The sequence below is a fragment of the Streptopelia decaocto genome (assembly GCF_964273445.1).
Source record: "Streptopelia decaocto genome assembly, chromosome: 1".
NCBI lineage: Eukaryota > Metazoa > Chordata > Aves > Columbiformes > Columbidae > Streptopelia > Streptopelia decaocto.
Window position 1 is genome coordinate 120,192,449 of NC_138663.1, and position 17,017 is coordinate 120,209,465.

Below are 17,017 nucleotides of genomic sequence, written 5' to 3' on the forward strand. Positions count from 1 at the left end.
AAAAAGGCATTGCTGTATTTGAGATGTTTTTACATAGAGTCTGCTCAAAGGGCAACCAATCTCCCAGATAACCGTTTGTTTCAAATGCAAACCTTTCCATTTCCAATAATAATTAAAAAATTACATCAGTAGAAACTGGCATCTGCTTTTCCTTCTTCCCACACCACCTACAGCTTTGCTGCTTCTCGCTGCCTTCCCTGTGCAAAGAGGCAAAAGAACCACTGGCCATGTGGTTAAAGCCAAAACTTGCACTCTGAAGGCCTCACTGTCTAACACAAGTGAGAAAGCAGTAGGGAACAAATGAAGATTTATTGTATACAGATCAGATGTATTTTATTTTATTTTATTTTTTAAAAAAGGAAGAGGACTTGTAACTAGAGGGCCATGAAAATCTCAGTGCAAGTATGACCTAGGCTTAGAAAGCCAGGACAGTGCAAGTCCTTGCATGCTGAAGTTTCCCCACCCTTGTTTTCCCAAGGCATGAATTCCATAGATTCCTCTTACATAATTTATTTGAAAGGTACAGAGGTAGAAAGCACCTCGAGCTGGGTGCCTCTGGAGAGGGACCCTGAACGAAGAAATCCTTGGCCGTTTACACCCTTAAAATCTAAATTTCCCACGCCTCACACACCAGTTTGGGCCAATTGTAATATTAGGGTTTGGGGTCTCCCTCTTCTACATTAGATCCCTTCATTTTTGTGAGGTGGGCTACTTCTTATCCTTGCAGATGGTTGTTGTCTCTCATTGACCTGCCTGGATGTCAGTCTAGGAGCTGTCCTCTCTATTCTTCCTCCCAGGCACTATTTGTACCTGCAGTTGGAAAGCTGAAAAACTCCTTGGTCTCCGTGGCAACAGCGAAAACAGCAGGTTCTGACATTCTGCTGTTTATTGTCTCTAGATGTGCCATTCCTTTACATATCTCTAGGGATGCAACTTCTGCTGATGATCACAGCTCCCTTATCTTCTGGCTTGAACCGGCTTTGAGGGTCCACCTTTGCTTAACTAGGTAATAAGTGTATGGAAGTATATCCATATATTCAAACCAGGAACTTCCTTAAAATTGAGTTAACACATATCCTGGATTATAACAGCACTGCTTTTTCCACATCCAGAACGTTTCCAAACCTGGTGCAACCCTTTCCACAACACTATCTTGCCCACTGCTGTCTCTTTATTAGTTGTCTTTATTAGATGATCAAGTACTGGTCAGGGAAGAACAGTCTGCCTCACCCACAAAAAAAAGCCACAAAAACATCTGCAAGAACTTGAGTCTGTCATGGTGGGGAACTGATCAACCAGCCTAAGGGTAAAATTTCAGGAGGAGAGCTGATCAGATCTGATCCGAGACCCTACTGTCACCCTAAGAGGTAGGTGGTCCCAACTTCCTACCTCTTACCTTTGCGTTCCTGCCACTTCTGCCCTAGTACCACAGTCAACAGCTCTCTAACAAGGCCTCGAAAAACAGTTTTGTCCTATTACAGTAACAATCCTGCCTTTGCATAACAGAATTCCCCATAAAAAATGACCGTCTGAAGAAGCAGAGCCAGCCAGCTGTTTTGGGGCTCACTCAGGATGGCTACGTGGTCTGATGGCATGCTTCGTGTCCCCAAGTCTTCTGCTCAAAGCCAGACTGAGCCAGCTTTCTCATAAGACTGAATACTTAAAATAAGCCATATGCATTAGCCATTCTGCATAGTGTTTATTTATAAACAAAAACATTGCATTTGATCACGTACAAGTTTTGATCCAGCAAACTCAGATTTATATATTTTTTAATTGTTTACAAAAAATACATTTTAACAAGTGAATAAACCCCATTTCCATTAGTCCACTGTTCTCCAAAGTGCAAATGTACAGTGTAAATTTGCCATTTTTAATATAGACATATGCTATATTTTGACAGTTGTCTATAAGAAATTCAACTACAGAATCTGATGAAACATAATAAATAATGATTAAGAAATGGAAAACTACACACCGATAAATGGAAAATATAAACTTTAAAAAAGTCATACAGTTATATTACAGCCAACTCTTCAAAAATCAAACATTCAATGTATCCATTATAAGGTACAACAGTACTGCATTATCCTTATTGGCATATTAGAATAGATAGTATCTTAAAATGGAAATACTGCCCATTGAAAGAAACTGACTGAACTACAATGAAAACATAATCTAATTAATTCAGGACAAGAGTGGTACAAAAGCCAAAAAATGTTTGCTCTACAAAAAAAAAAAGATACTCCATAGGAATGAACGCATTGAACACTATTTCATGATTTTTAAATTTTTTAAAAGCAAGAACCGTTTTGCTTGATCACCGTTTGGATAACAAATACCACCACAAAGTAAAATGTGGATTTGATATCTTTGCCACCTCTCTTCTCATTCCTGATGACTTCAAAAGAAAACCTGACTGAGAATACTGTCACCATCTTAATGGTGATTTCTCTCTACCATTTCTTCCAAGAAGTTTTTCCATGAGCATTAGAGCACAGAACTAGTGGCTTAAAAGTCACTATAAAACATTTACCAAAAAAAAAAAAAGGGGGGAGGGGGGGAGGGACTCCCCTATCTCACCTATAATAAAAGATGTCTAAGCTTTAAGACAGCATTGAACATTTTCACCTTTAGCTCACTCTGTAGCAGTTAACACTACCGATAAGGAAACAAAGTACTTTGACTGATTTAGTAAAGAATTTAGTAGTCTGACTTATTCATACTCAGCATTACTACCAATAGGAAGGTAAGTTTTGGAGACGAATCTCAACCCTCATATCTCAGACTGAAAGACTCCAAGGAAGACTGTATGTTTAATACTGCAATGATTTGGAGTTTTTTGACTTAATGTATATAAGCATTTGCATACATCATAGAAACTCTATGTAAATCCTGTTCAGCACTGGGCTTCCCTGAAGAAAGCTCCTTCAGGTCTCAAGAGGTAGCGTTTGATGCCAAGCAGAGGTTGCCCAGGAATCCCACCTTGCTTTGGATATCCCACCCCAGCTTGTTCTCTCCAATGGTCGACCAGGATGCTCCCCATTCCACCAGTTGCCCTTGACTTGGCAAAATGTAGACAAGAGCTCTGTGAAATCTGACGATTGAAGCCGTGTACTGGTACATAGCTGGACTTGTGAACCAGCACTGCTGCGTTCGAAGGGGAGCTATAGGGTAGAGCTGAAGATCCCTCTTGTTCTTGGAAACAGGAAACAACAATGAAGTGGCAAGGGCAGAATGCAAATAGGCATGTGGTTCCATCACTGAAAAGGATGACATATCCTAGCCATAGCCCATGCCGTTGTTTATGCTGCAAAACTATGTACAAATAATCTTCTTTAATGACATCAAAAAACCCAAATGGGAGCCAAAGATCATCAGTTTTCAGGATAAAACCCTTAAAGAATTTTTCTTCTTTTGGTAGTATGTCCTGATTTCAGCTGAGATAATTTTCTTCCTAGCAGCTGGAATAGTGCTGTGCTTTGGGTTTAGAGTAAGCATAATGTTGGTAATACACTGATGTTTTAGTTGTCGCTAAGCAGTCAAGGACTTTTCAGCTTCTCATACGGGCTTGCTAATGAAAATGTGAGGAGTGTGCAAGAACCTGGGAGGGGCACAGCCGGAACAGCTGACCCAAACTGCCCAAAGGGATGTTCTGTACCACATGACAATTGGTGCTTGAGGAGGGGCTGGGCACTGATCACTGAGTGTGAGCAATTGCACTGTGCATCACTTGTTTTGTACTGGATGTTCTTTTGTTATTCTTCTTCTTCTCTCCTCCTTTACTATCTTATTAAACTGTGTTTATCTCAACCCACAAGGTTTTTTATTCTCTCCTCCATCCCTGGGGGGGCAGGGTGGGTGAGCGAGCGGCTGTGTGGTGCTTAGTTGCTGGCTGGGATTAAACCACAACATAGTAAAACACAAATATTACCCATATGGCCAAAATTTTCATTTACTAGTTACATTTCTATCCCATTAATGCAACAATACAACATTGCTGATAGCAATGAAACAATACTGTAGTATACAACAACACTACTAAGGTTTGTTTGGAGAAGGAAATCAAGGAAGGCTCTTTTTTTTTTTTGCATTTTTAACATATTTCACTACTCAGATTTCCAAAGAGGAAATAATTGCAAATATTAATGCTTATAGAAGATCAAAAGTCAACAAAAAAGCTTTTGTAGAAAAGTATTAAGATTCCTAATAAAAATATTTGCAAATTTAATTACAAATACATTTTAAAGCAAAATCCTTAATTAAGTACATCACGCTTGGTCAATATTGACAGTGTTCCTTTAAGAGCAAGTGAAGATAACACCCACTTCATCCGTGGGAACACCTAAACGCTTAGGGTATGTACACTTATTGATCAAACTATGTCAAATATATAAAGTAAGGATGCACTATATACAATTTTGAACCTACACAAAGATTATAACATAAGATCAAGTAAGAGTCTGCTAAAATCTTAAGTACTACTAATTTCATGCATTTGTTCTACAACTTGTCCTAAAATTTCATCCACTACATCAATATCATAATTTACTTGCTGCAAGTCTAAATCGGGCATGATTGTAGCCAGAAGTTGTCCAACATTCACTCGAAGAGAACGTAGTTTCAGGCTGTGAAGAAATAGTTAGATATTATTAGATGTAGATAAAGTTTTAAAACACACAGTAATTTATTTAACAAAGCTGGACTAACACTCTCTACTGGAAAGGCTCTGTACAGTACTTCCATAAACCAACAAAAAAACTGATGCAGTTAAAGCTGTATCAAGATAATTTCAAAATCTACCAGTTTTTCAAAGCTAAGCCTCTTGAGTTTTCATTTTGAAGCCATATATTCCCTTAGTTTCAAACAAATACTAAGGGCTAAACTGAATTGTGCCTTTCCCAAAACAGAACAGAAATATTTCTGAGTGCTTTTATTTAAGGTAGGAAATAAGTACAAACACAATCCTTTATCCCACAACACTTTTTTAATTTCTCAAAACAATATTAAACCCCAGTATTTTTAAACATTTAGAAGCACAAACTACTATCACCTAGAGGAGCAAAAGAAGAGAGAAGGCGGCAAGAAAGAGTACTTTGTTCAAAGGCTTTAAAATATAAAGAGGTAAGAGTTAAGTAGTAAGGTAAGAGTTACAGTACAGGAAAATGCTATGCCTCTTCTTTTTGCTTTCTTTTCGGGATCCCCTTGCTCTGTGCTCCTCCTGACTGAATTGCTTTCAAATTACCCATCCCTTCTCTTGAGCACTTCCTTCTACCATCAGTTCCTTCATTACCTCTGGTTGCCAGTCTTCACAGTGCCATCCCACCACAAGTCCTACTGGGATGTAAGTTACTTATAACTCCTGCATATATTTGCTAATTCTTTTAGGAAGCAGAAGTCAGATGCTCTAAGAGAAAATTAAATGCTGGCAGATGAAGGGAAAATTTAGCGACAGAAAAAATTAGATTGAAAGGGGTCTCTGGAAATCATCCAGTCCACTCTTCCTTCCTCTAAAACACATTCAAAGCAGAGCTAACTCAGACCAGGTTGCTTAGTACCTTCTTGTATCTTGAAAATCTCCAAAAACTGAGATTCCACAATCTCCCTGGGTTCCTTTTCCAGGGTTTGGCTACCCTCGCTGTGAAGACTTTTCTTCTTCTCTCATATTGAAACAGAATTTCCCTTGTTGCAGCTTCTGTCTATTGCCTCTCAGCCTGTCACTGTGCTCATGGGAAGAGGCTGGCTTCATGTCCTTAAACTTGACACTTCATCTTTTCTATATCCTCTCATTAAGCAGCAGAAGAGAGCAACAGGATTTGAAGAAGACCCACTCTTTGCAAGGCTATTTCCCTCAGCTTCCTCTTCTATACCAGATGCTCCAGGCCCCTACCCATCTTGGTGGCCCTTCCGTAGACTTGCTTCAATATGCCAGTGTCATTCCTACACCAGGGAACCCAAAACTGGAGAAAGTAGTCCATGTTTGGTCTCACAACGACCAACATTAGGGAAGAATCACTTCCCTCAAACCGCTGGCTGAACTCTTGCCAATGTAGCCCAGTAGCCATGGGGCTGTCCCACCACAAGAGTGCGCTGCTGACTCACATTCCACTTTAAGTCCACCAGCCTCACAGGCCATCTTCCAAACTGCTTTCTTATTTGTAGTCTCCAGCTTGCTCAACTTCATGAGGTAGGTGCAGAACTTTGCAGTTGCCTTTGTTGCATTTCCAGGAGGTTTCTTTCAGCACAGTTTTCTAGTTTGTCAAGGTCCCTCAACAGTACCCCTACCCTCCAGAGTATTAATGGTTCCCTCCAATTTGATGTCATCATAAATTTACTGAGTTAACTTTGCTCCATCATCTAAGGTCATTAATGAAGGCATTCACCATTACTGGCCTTGGTGTTGATCCATGAGCTCAGCAATTTGGCCAGTTTTATGACCCACCTCCTAGTCTACCTATCCAAACCACACCTCACAAGCTTTGCTATCATGGTATTATGGCAGCCCACGTTGAAAGCTTTGCTAAAATGAAGATCCACAGAGCTGATCAACTCATTGTAAAAGGCAATGAGGCTGCAGAGGCACCCTTTGCCCCCAGTAAATCCATGCTGGTTGTTCCTAATAGTCTTGACTATCATGGGCCTGCAGGTGTCTTCCAGGTAGATTTGCTCCATGGTCTTCCCAGGGACTGAGGCTACACTGACCAGCCTGTAGTTCTGCCCGTCCTAAATATGGGCATGGCAACTACCTTTTCCAGGCATCAGGAATGTTAACTGCCACAACCTTTTGGAGATGTCATTGCAAGGCCAACTCTCCATCAATTAGCCAGCTCCCTCTCATGCATTTCATCTGGTCCCACAGACTTGTGTATGTCAAATTTATTAAATGGTCCCTTAATTCAGTCACTTTTTAATCACAGCTAATGCTTCACTCCCGAAGATCACCACTTGGCTCAGGAACCTGGGTGGCCAGAGGGCAGACCTCACGACTAAAAAAAGGAAGAAAATACTGGGTACCCCACTAATCTGTGCCTCATATACCTCATGCCCTTTGCAACTGAGGATGTGATCCACTGAGCAGGAGGCCCACATTTTCCTTAGCTACCCTGTTGCTGGTACTGTGCTTACACAAGACCTTCTGGTTCGTTTGCCTTCACAGGTCTTGCCAGTTATAACTCCAGCTGAGCTCTGGCTTTCAATTCCATCCTACATGCCTAGGTAGTGTGCCTGTATTCCTGCTGGACTGCTCATCCCTGCTACCATCTGGTACATGCACTTCTTTTGTGTGTTTGCTATTCCTATTATATTAACTGAGAGCTGCAACTCTCTGTGAGTTCAAAATAATAGTTTAGTTCAAAAATACGCTCTGGATGCAACCCAGATCCATAGGATTGGTCTGCAGCAAGAAGTTCTTACAGGAAAGGCAAGTTTCAAAACCAAACTGTTTTCAGTAGAGTACTATTGATCCAAGAAAGAAAAACAGAATATAAAAATGAAGCTCAGCTACACAGCATAAGCTTATGAGCACCTTCTTTCTTGCCTCCTTTATCTCTCCTTGTTCCACAAGTTGTGTCTAGAAACTACATAGCATTTTTGATATTTTTAAGAAGTGTCAGTATAGCATTCTGTTGTGCAATGGCCAGCCCTGCTCACACAAATACCTAAATCATAAAAATAAATAAATCACTCAATAAAAAAAGTTTAGTTAGGAGTCACAAGAGGCAGCAGAAAGGAATTCCAAGCATCACATTTTATTATATGATTATCAGACACGACCTTCATCAAGATGTTTTGTTTACAATCAGCCAGTCAAAATCTTGCTTGAAATATAGTCTAGAAAGAACAAAATTGATACCTTTCTCCATCAGAAAAATTTACAGAGTCTTCTACATTACTGGTGGTAGAATCATTTGCACGTGCTACTGCTTGTGGAATTGAAGCTTTTAACTGTGCGATTTCTGCTTTGAGTTCTTCACATTGACAGGCAATTTGATTTTTTTCCACTTCTAGTAGTTCAACCTGGCAAGTAAATAAAAATAATTTAAAATATCCAATAAAATTATTATGAATTAAAGACAACTTAAAACTAAATGATTAAAATTTGTATAAGTTGACTGCTTTTCATTAACTTTTCACTGATATTTTACAATATGACAACCTAGACAAACTGCTTTAAAATAGCCAGCTGTCAGCTGAACCACTGTATGTGTGCTGCCTCTAAGCCTGCTCACTCTTGCCTGACAGAGCCACTTGGAGCCTTCCAGTCTCTCCCAAGTTTGCTTATTTCTATCTACAGAAGCAAAATTTAGTATTTCTTCCCCCATTTAAGTGGCTTGATTAGTTAGTGGACCAAACTATACAACACATTGTGTACTAGAACTGCTATGAAACACCCATTAAAAAATAAAAATAAGTTAATTGTTAATTTGAAGAATATTACTGTTTTAACAAACATACCTCACTTTTATATCTGTCTCTCTCGATGCTGCACTTGTCCAGTTGCCTGAAAACATCATCCAGTTGTACAGCAATCTCATCTACCTCACTTTTATTTTCACCATCAGCACACTTGCTGCATTCAGTTTTTAAGTTCTGCAGGGTACTGCATTGTTCCTTTAGTTTTGCTATTTCTTCTAAGGCCTGTTCATGGAGAATGGTCACTTCTGCCAAACTTCTTCCATGAATGTTTTCCTCTTCAAATGGAATTGTCTCAGTTGACTGATGGCACATTTCTTTTTTTACATACTTATTAGTCATTTCTAAAATCCTCTGTTCCAGTGTTTCTACTTGTTTGGTTAATGCTTCACATTTGGCTTGGTACATTTCTTTTTCTTTGCTTAATAATTGCAGCTGATTTTTCAGTTCGTTTTCAAGATTTACAGATGTCTCAGAAGCATCATTAACGTTGTGCTGTTTAGCTTCCATCTCTGTCCTGGGAACTTGAATCTCAGTATTATCTTCCACCTCTTCCTTTTTAACGACTAATGTCGGGAGCTCTGTCTGTGTCGCTGAGGTCAACTGTTCACTTCTTGATTCTGAAGCAGCTGCACTGCAACCTTCTCCAACACTGCAGTTTTCCTGCTGCTTCTCCTCTTGATGCAAATTAACACTTTCAGTTTTTACTACAGGAACATCAGAATCTGCTGAAGGCTTTGGCGTACTGCTCTCCTCTAAAATAATGACATCTTCATCATCATCATCATCATCATGGCTGTTGAACGTTCTGTCATTTAATCGAGGTGTCTTTAAAGACACAGGTGTCACAGAACTAGGTGCCTTCCGTTTAACACTGAGAAGCAAAATATTAAACTGATTATTGTAATGCTCAAATACTGCAAAGTCTTTTGTTTCAAACAGTGGTTAGTGTTTCTATACGCACTATTAAAAACTGCCACACAATAACTAGAATGGGATGTCTCCTTGTATAGCATTTTAAGATGAGTTGCCAGACTAAATATCTTTCCTGTAAAAACAAGTGGCTGCCATCTGCACACTAAATTATTACTTTCATACATTATTTTGAAACTGACTCAGATTCAGTATTTGCAGCAACATCCCCTTGAACCCATTCCTTAACCAAAAGAAGTTAAGGAAAACATACAGCTGAGTGTGGTTAACACGACACAGTCTTTTCCTAAACAGAGAAATAACTAAGCAATTTTCCTTGCCAGTGCACAGTATTTTGTGCTGCATTCACTTTTGTACATCAACGGTACCTTTAATCCACTCGTTGCTTCCTATACTCCCAAAAGTGACACATGAATTTTGGCAGCTATTGCCTGAAGATGGGACTGCACTCAACACCATCGTTTTCATTAACAGGTTATTAATTTTAGAAAGAAATAGGAATCTACTTTGCACAGGTTCACTAACCTGTTATCAGAATCAGAATGAGGTGAAGATACTGATCTATTTAAAAGAAGCAGAGGTCTTTTGACAGAAGCATTTGATGTTTCTGGTAAAAGTGATCTTGGAACAGCTTCCTTTCCACTCACAACTGAGAATGCTTTGAAGTCTTTACTTGTAGAGACGGGTGTTTTTAAAAACATTTCATTATTTATCTATAAGATAATTTTGTTAAGAATGAAGAGAAACAAACATTAGTAGATTATTCAGAATAGGTTTAAGCAGCTCTCCTAGCTATCTGCCAACACCTAAAACTCTGACTGACATTTCTTATGCATACTACAAGGATCTCCTTGAACCCAGGCTCAGTATTTTGCAATAAGAAAGGTTAAGTAGACTCCACATTGCAAACCCCAGTTTTCTTAACTTAGTGATCACAGAGACTCTGCGCCCAAACTCTACTGATGTGTGTGAAGTGTTTTCTTCATGCTGGTTTAAGACATACAACATCATTAGAAAGCAGCAAGTTCGATATCACAATTACAGACTTCTGGCAGATTTCCCAAAGTAATTTGAATACTGTACACCACCTACATGCTCCTCTCCATGCACAGATTTGTTGCTGCCAGAAAGAAGCTTTCTGATCTTACAAGTTTTTCTCTAGATACAGCTATTTTCAAGTACCATGTTGAATCTCAGACAAGAGCTTTTCCCAGGCTTTATCACTGCGTGAAAATCTGACCATCATACACAAAGTATGGGCAGCCACCTCTGTTAAAGCTGCTCATAACTAAATCAGTTTGTCTCAAATGAACAATACTTTACTTTTAGAAATTACTTTTGTACTTGGGTAAAAGTAATGGCAGAAGACTTAATACAATGAAGTATATAGGTTAAAACAGCAAATGCAAAATAACTTCTCCAGACATGCAGTGATCTTAGATTAGCACTTTACTTTGAAAGCAATTAAGCTAAATCACATGTAGAAAATGTGATTCTGAGTTCCAATTTACACATTCTCATCACCCAACTTTATTGATTTACATCTGTATTTAATTTGAATTGAGTGTCTCCTTGCAACAGTATAGCTACTACAGGTCTGTCTATCCCCACCCCCTGCCTCAGTTTTAAGGGCATCTTTACTTCCACATCCTCATCACATCTTGCTACAACAAATCCACTTTAAATAATCACATCATGCCATAAAAACAGGCATGAGACTCTGACATATTTTCTAGTACTGTTTTATGACAGCTTTGTCCCTCTCAAACTCTTTCTTAGGTACCACATGGAAAGCAATGGTGTATTTTCAATCATTGGACAGCAAAGATGGGGGATTTTTGGTTTACTAATAGTGAGCATAACCTGTACAGCAATCAAAACAAAACAGAATGTTGAACCAACTGGTTGGCCACCAGCTAAAGCAAACTAACTCAAATCCTGGCCTATTTGATCAAAGTGCATAGTATTGTTGCCAGCAAGAAGCTACTGAAATCAGTTTCCCATCAACTTCAAGAGTTACCTGGTAGTTGTACTCTAGTCGCTTCTTCAGTTTTTCCCTGTCTCTGCACAGCAGGAAGGAAAAAAAAATATTGAGGGCTTAGATTCAAAGTGTTAATTCGTTACAAAACCAAACCAACCACAAAATCTAAAAGCACATAATACTTCTTATCTCAGCTAAATACAGTGAAGTTCTAATGAATTCTGGTTTATTGAATGAAAGTTTTCCTTCTGCATGAACTCAGAAGCTAGTATAGCTTAAAGTTAGCTTAACTTCAAACAAGTTCTCTCTCAGATTAAGATTTATTTTAAAAAATTGAAAAAACCCCAAACTCCCACTTGTAGAATGCAACACCAGTTAAAATTACTCATCTGTTTTTTCCATACACCTCAGCTAAGAATCCTCCTATGCTTAAATTAATGTACTGAGATATTCAGACGCTTCAACACGGACCTTGAAAATAATAGTTACCTAGACGAGGTCTCCTAACAGCCCTAGTAGCTTGCTTCTCCAACATTCCCAACCACTCTCATGTCACTGACTACTGTAAAAAACACCCCTCTGAGAGCTGTACTTGAATGGCAACTGCTGCATTGCTTTTCCCAGTAGTTATTAAATGAGACGCCCCTTTCATTATAACTTTCCTAACTTTGATTTAGGAGGGTAGCAGGTATTAAGTCCAAGAGATAAATTTGAATGTGATGCCAAGATGCTAATAACAGAAATGAACAGTGCTATTCATCTATTCACTGCCACAATCAAGTCTTGATTTCAGGGCATTATTGTCTGTCTGGATATATTCCCAGAGAGCTGCAATTATACCATAGGTGAAATAAAAGGGTATTTAGTTTTCACATTCCATTTCTAGTGTTGAGACACTTGTAAAAAAGTCTCTAGTACTCACTTTTTCTTATAAGTTTTCTCATATGTGGGATGTATTAAGTCATCATCTTCTGGTTCTTCTGGCACATTACAATCCCTGAGTTAAGGAGAGGAAAAAAGAAGTGACAGAAAGAGCTTAATATCTGTGCTTATAACAGGTGAAAAAATTAAAACTAAAAGCAGTATTTAGATACTGATTGAAATCTAATTTTACCGGAATTGTGGGTCAGGGTTCAGTGAGCAGTACCACTTTTCTGGCAAGTGCTCTATTCCATCTGGCAGCTTCCGCCATTTCAGACATCCATCACATTGTACCCATGTCTGATCAGGCTGTTTTCTGTAGTGGAAAAAATATAACTTTCACATGAAAAGTTCATTTTCATGACTGAGTGTAAATCAGTAATAACAGTATGTAAAATCCTTCTATTTAGAAGTGATACTCACTGTATCTCCTCAACTGGCAAAGCTAATGGATACTCTTCGTTTTTCTTCCTTTTCATTTCATTCCAGTAATCATTAAGCTTTTCTCCTAATGCTGCTATTGTAAGTCTGAAAAGTTTTTAAAAGACCACCTTAAGTAATCAAATCCTAGCACAGAAAGAAACTTTATAAACTACAGTGAAAGAATAAATGTATGAACCACTCTAATATTTCTATTTGCACAACAGTAAGCTTTTTGCTTTTAGAAAACCCTAGAAACTAGGAATTGTGTGAAGTCATGTTTGTCAGCAAAGAAGTTCTGGAAATACAAGTTGGAGCAGAGACAAAGACTGAAACCAAGAGCACTCAATTCAGAAGCGCTGTGAGTGTACAGTGCAAACTCTGAGGCTACCTAACCAGTTCAGCCTCAGTCATAGAAGAAACAAATACAAACTCACCTCTGTCAACCCAGTACCCAGCTGTGTATTTGGCTGATGTTTCTGTACTGCCATTAACTGCAGGTTCATGACTGCTCTAAGTTGACATGCAACAATACTACATGGAGATTGTAAACATATGACCACTTTAAAGTAGTATAAAGTCTACACACCACTAAAAGGAGCAGGCCAGTCTTGCCCTAGGTTAATTTTTAGCTGGATTAGTTTCCTGATCAGGGTTCATCATGCAGTTCGATGACTACAATAGCTGGCACACACAGGAGGGAGTGGTGTGGAAGAACAACAGGCCCCACAGGTGAGGTCAAGGTAAGACTGTCTCTTGCCAGCATGCTGAATTTATGTCTGAGGAAAGTGCCTGGGTAACCAGAATCTGAAAGTCAGCCCCTCCCTGCCTGGCTTTTTCCAACACCTACACCACCTCACCCCTTGAGCTAACAAAAGTTTCTGCAATGAATTAGTCTGACCAAGAGAGTTTTGATCTAGATCACCTCTGAACCCAAATAATGAATTTCTGTGCCAAAAAAAGAAGTACCACACATGCAGAAATGAGCAGCAATGCATGTATGGGATCACCTCTCTTCTGGAGAGGGAAGAAGGACAGGTCAGCTTACACTAATAATGAAATTACAACATCAGTTTTATGTTTGTTTTGGGCTGGAACACTACCTTTTGAAAACCTGTAGCAGTCTTTGCAGAAAAACCTTTATAAAAGATCTTTTATGTGTAGTATCGCTATGCCCACACTACAAGTACTTTTAAAAAAGAAACAAGTAAAAAGCATTCAATGCTCACTGTGCCAGCCTGTGGGAACATCGTGCAAACCTTGGTCAACACAAATGACTATCCTGCGGCATTCCCAGTTCCTCCTCGTCTGCCAAGAGAACTGTTAGTGCCACCGCAGAGGAAATGGTTCACAGAACATTTATATTGAAAAACCTAACACAAGAGCTATTTTCCAGTTTGACTGATTTCCCTGATCTGCTTTACCATGTGTTCTCATGAATGGCTCTGCTGGCACAACGGTGGTAGAAACACGAGAACTGTTTAAAGTTCACAACACCACTGCACAGAGCAGCACAAACTGTGGGTGCTGTTTAAAAGATACAAGGAGACTGAACTGTAGTGGCTGCAGCAGCTATCAGCCTTGTTGCTGCGCCTCCTCCAGAAGACTGCTGTTTCAACAGCAGGAATGACCAGATTTATCTTGCTATAACCTCTCAACTGCTGCAATTAACAGCTCTGTTTATTACAGCATTCTGGTGTGGTTTCTGGGTTATCTTTATCTGCAGAGCTGCATATAAATCAGCAATACAGGAAAGGCTCTGTGAACAGATCAGGTTGCCAGTGGAAGCTGAACCACAGCTGGTTAATGGGCAAAGCATGCACCTTGGAAAAGGTAATGACTTCTCCTGCCAAAGTTCACCCCAACTATGTTTGCAAGTCAATACCCCGAATTTCTAAGTCCACATTGAAAGCAAGTGTTAGGGCACATAAAAGGGCAAGCACTTTCCTTCTAAGTGCACAAAGGAGCCAAAAACAACACAGACAAACCTGACAAGGGAGGTAGTGATAAGAATAAACCTGGTCAGTCACACTGTTATGGATATGTGGAGTGTGAGAATGTTTGTTTTTTTTTTGGGGGGAAGATAAAGAAAGGGAAGAAGATAAACACAGTCATAAAACTTGACTAAATAGCATTAACAAAGAAAAGAACCAGAAACAAACCTGGTCAGTCACACTAATTGATGGACTATCAAAAAACTGCAGACAAACGGGGATTTTGCAACTGATAAGGATGCAAACTTGAGGGTCCAGAATGTTTGGAGAAGGGTCAGTAGAACTATGCCCACTGATGCAGCAATGTGCATGGGAAAGCAGGAGTGGGGAGGAACAAATAGAGGCGTAGATAGAAGAGGGTAAAAAGCTGCTGGTTTCATGTAAAACAGGTTCGGTGAGTACAGTTGTCTGGCTGAGCCCTGACCCTGATCACCAGAGTCTGTACTATCTTATTTAATATTTTCTTAACTGCCTACATAATCTCATTCTCTACCCAGCACATATGTGTACAGCAAAGACTAAGTCTCAGCTACTGGTGAGAGCTGTGTGTGCACAAGTGGATTTAGTGCCAGCCCTAGGTCCAAGACAGAGTGTGTGGTCTCAGCTGCCACCCACTGAGGCAGGAACAATGTGTCCCCCCAAAAAACCAGCTCCTGGGGTGGACAAGCATGAGTGAGGGGCTCAGTGCTGGCAGCTGGAGCAAGACTGTGAATCACAGCCCATGTGCCTGCTGGTGGGGGGAAACGTGTCCTGGGACATGAGCTCAGCTTCACTACTGGCTGAACCTGCACACAGGAGAGTGTCAGTCGTGTCCCTCAGCCTGGGCAGAGACCCCAGGTCCCTGGGCTGGGCTCCAATGGCCAGGCAGGAGGGAGTCCTGGGACAGAGCTGCTGGAAGAGGTGGCTGCTCTTAATACGCCTTAAGAAGCAGCAGCACAGAAAACAGAAAATAGGCTTTTCATAATGAAAGCAAATAAAAGTAATACAGAGTGGAAGAATTCTCAAGGCTAGTATTCAGGAAACTTTCCCTGGACAGTTTTTACACCTCAGCCTGAAAACTGCTTCAGTAACTCATCACAGTATCACAGTATGTGATATCCCCCTGCCAGAGCAGGAACGCCTAGATGAGGTTACACAGGAATGTGTCCAGGTGGGTTTTGAATGTCTCCAGGGAAGTAGACTCTACAACCCCCCTGGGCAGCCTGTTCCAGTGCTCCGTCACCCTCACTGAGAAGAAGTTTCTTCTCAAATTTAAGTGGAACCTCTTGTGTTCCAGCTTGATCCCATTACCCCTTGTCCTATCATTGTTTGCCACTGAGAAGAGCCTGTCTCCATCCTCATGGCACTCACCTTTTATATACTTACAGACATTAATAAGGTCCCCCCTTAGCCTCCTCTTCTCCAAACTAAAGAGACCCAGCTCCCTCAGCCTTTCCTCATACGGGAGATGCTCCACTCCCTTAATCATCTTTGTTGCCCTATGCTGGACTCTCTCCAGCAGTTCCCTGTCCTTCTTGAACTGAGGGGCCCAGAACTGGACACAATACTCCAGATGGGGTCTCACCAGGGCAGAGTAGAGGGGAAGGAGAGCCCCTCTCGATCTACTAACCACCCCCCTTCTAATACACCCCAGGATGCCATTGGCCTTCCTGGCCACAAGGGCACAGTGCTGGCTCATGGTCATCCTGTTGTCCACAAGGACCCCCAGGTCCCTTTCCCCTACACTGCTTTCTAATAGGTCATTCCCCAGCCTATACTGGAACCTGGGGTTGTTCCTGCCCAGACGCAGGACTCTACACTTTCCCTTGTTAAATTTCTTCAGGTTATTCCCCACCCAACTCTCCAGCCTGTCCAGGTCCCGCTGGATGGCAGCACAGCCTCCTGGCATGTCAGCCACTCCTCCCAGCTTAGTGTCATCAGCAAACTTGCTGATAGTACACTCAATTCTCTTGTCTAAATCGTTAATGAATATATTGAATAATACTGGCCCCAGTACTGACCCCTGAGGCACTCCACTAGATACTGGCCTCCAACTAGACTCCGCACCATTGACTACCACTCTCTGGCTTCTCTCCTTAAGCCAGTTTGCAATCCACCTCACTACTCTATCTTCCAGACCACACCTCCTCAACTTAGCAACTAGGATGCTATGGGAGACTGTGTCAAAGGCTTTACTAAAGTCAAGGTAGACCACATCCACCGCTCTGCCATCATCTATCCACCTTGTTACATTCTCACAAAAGGCTATGAGGTTGGTCAAGCATGACTTCCCCTTGGTAAAGCCATGCTGACTGCCCCTAATAATCCTCTTATCCTTGATATGTCTTGAGATGGCACCAAGGACAAGCCATTCCAT

At 40.6% G+C, this 17,017-nt stretch overlaps 1 protein-coding gene across 2 annotated transcripts in view; it reads right to left on the reverse strand.

Annotated features, from left to right (window-relative positions):
- Positions 1-3,939: 3,939 nt before the first annotated feature.
- The window catches only part of MORC3 (MORC family CW-type zinc finger 3), a 29,855-nt gene continuing 16,777 nt past the window's right edge, over positions 3,940-17,017 (reverse strand). For both annotated transcript variants that reach the window (XM_082044564.1, XM_082044565.1), the window contains exons 10-17: positions 12,671-12,775; positions 12,441-12,563; positions 12,249-12,323; positions 11,366-11,408; positions 9,871-10,058; positions 8,455-9,286; positions 7,853-8,016; positions 3,940-4,628 (exon numbers count right to left, since the gene is read on the reverse strand). In XM_082044564.1, coding sequence (XP_081900690.1) covers positions 4,475-4,628; positions 7,853-8,016; positions 8,455-9,286; positions 9,871-10,058; positions 11,366-11,408; positions 12,249-12,323; positions 12,441-12,563; positions 12,671-12,775 — 1,684 coding nt within the window. In that variant the 3' untranslated portion in view covers positions 3,940-4,474. The remainder of the gene's footprint in view (positions 4,629-7,852; positions 8,017-8,454; positions 9,287-9,870; positions 10,059-11,365; positions 11,409-12,248; positions 12,324-12,440; positions 12,564-12,670; positions 12,776-17,017) is intronic.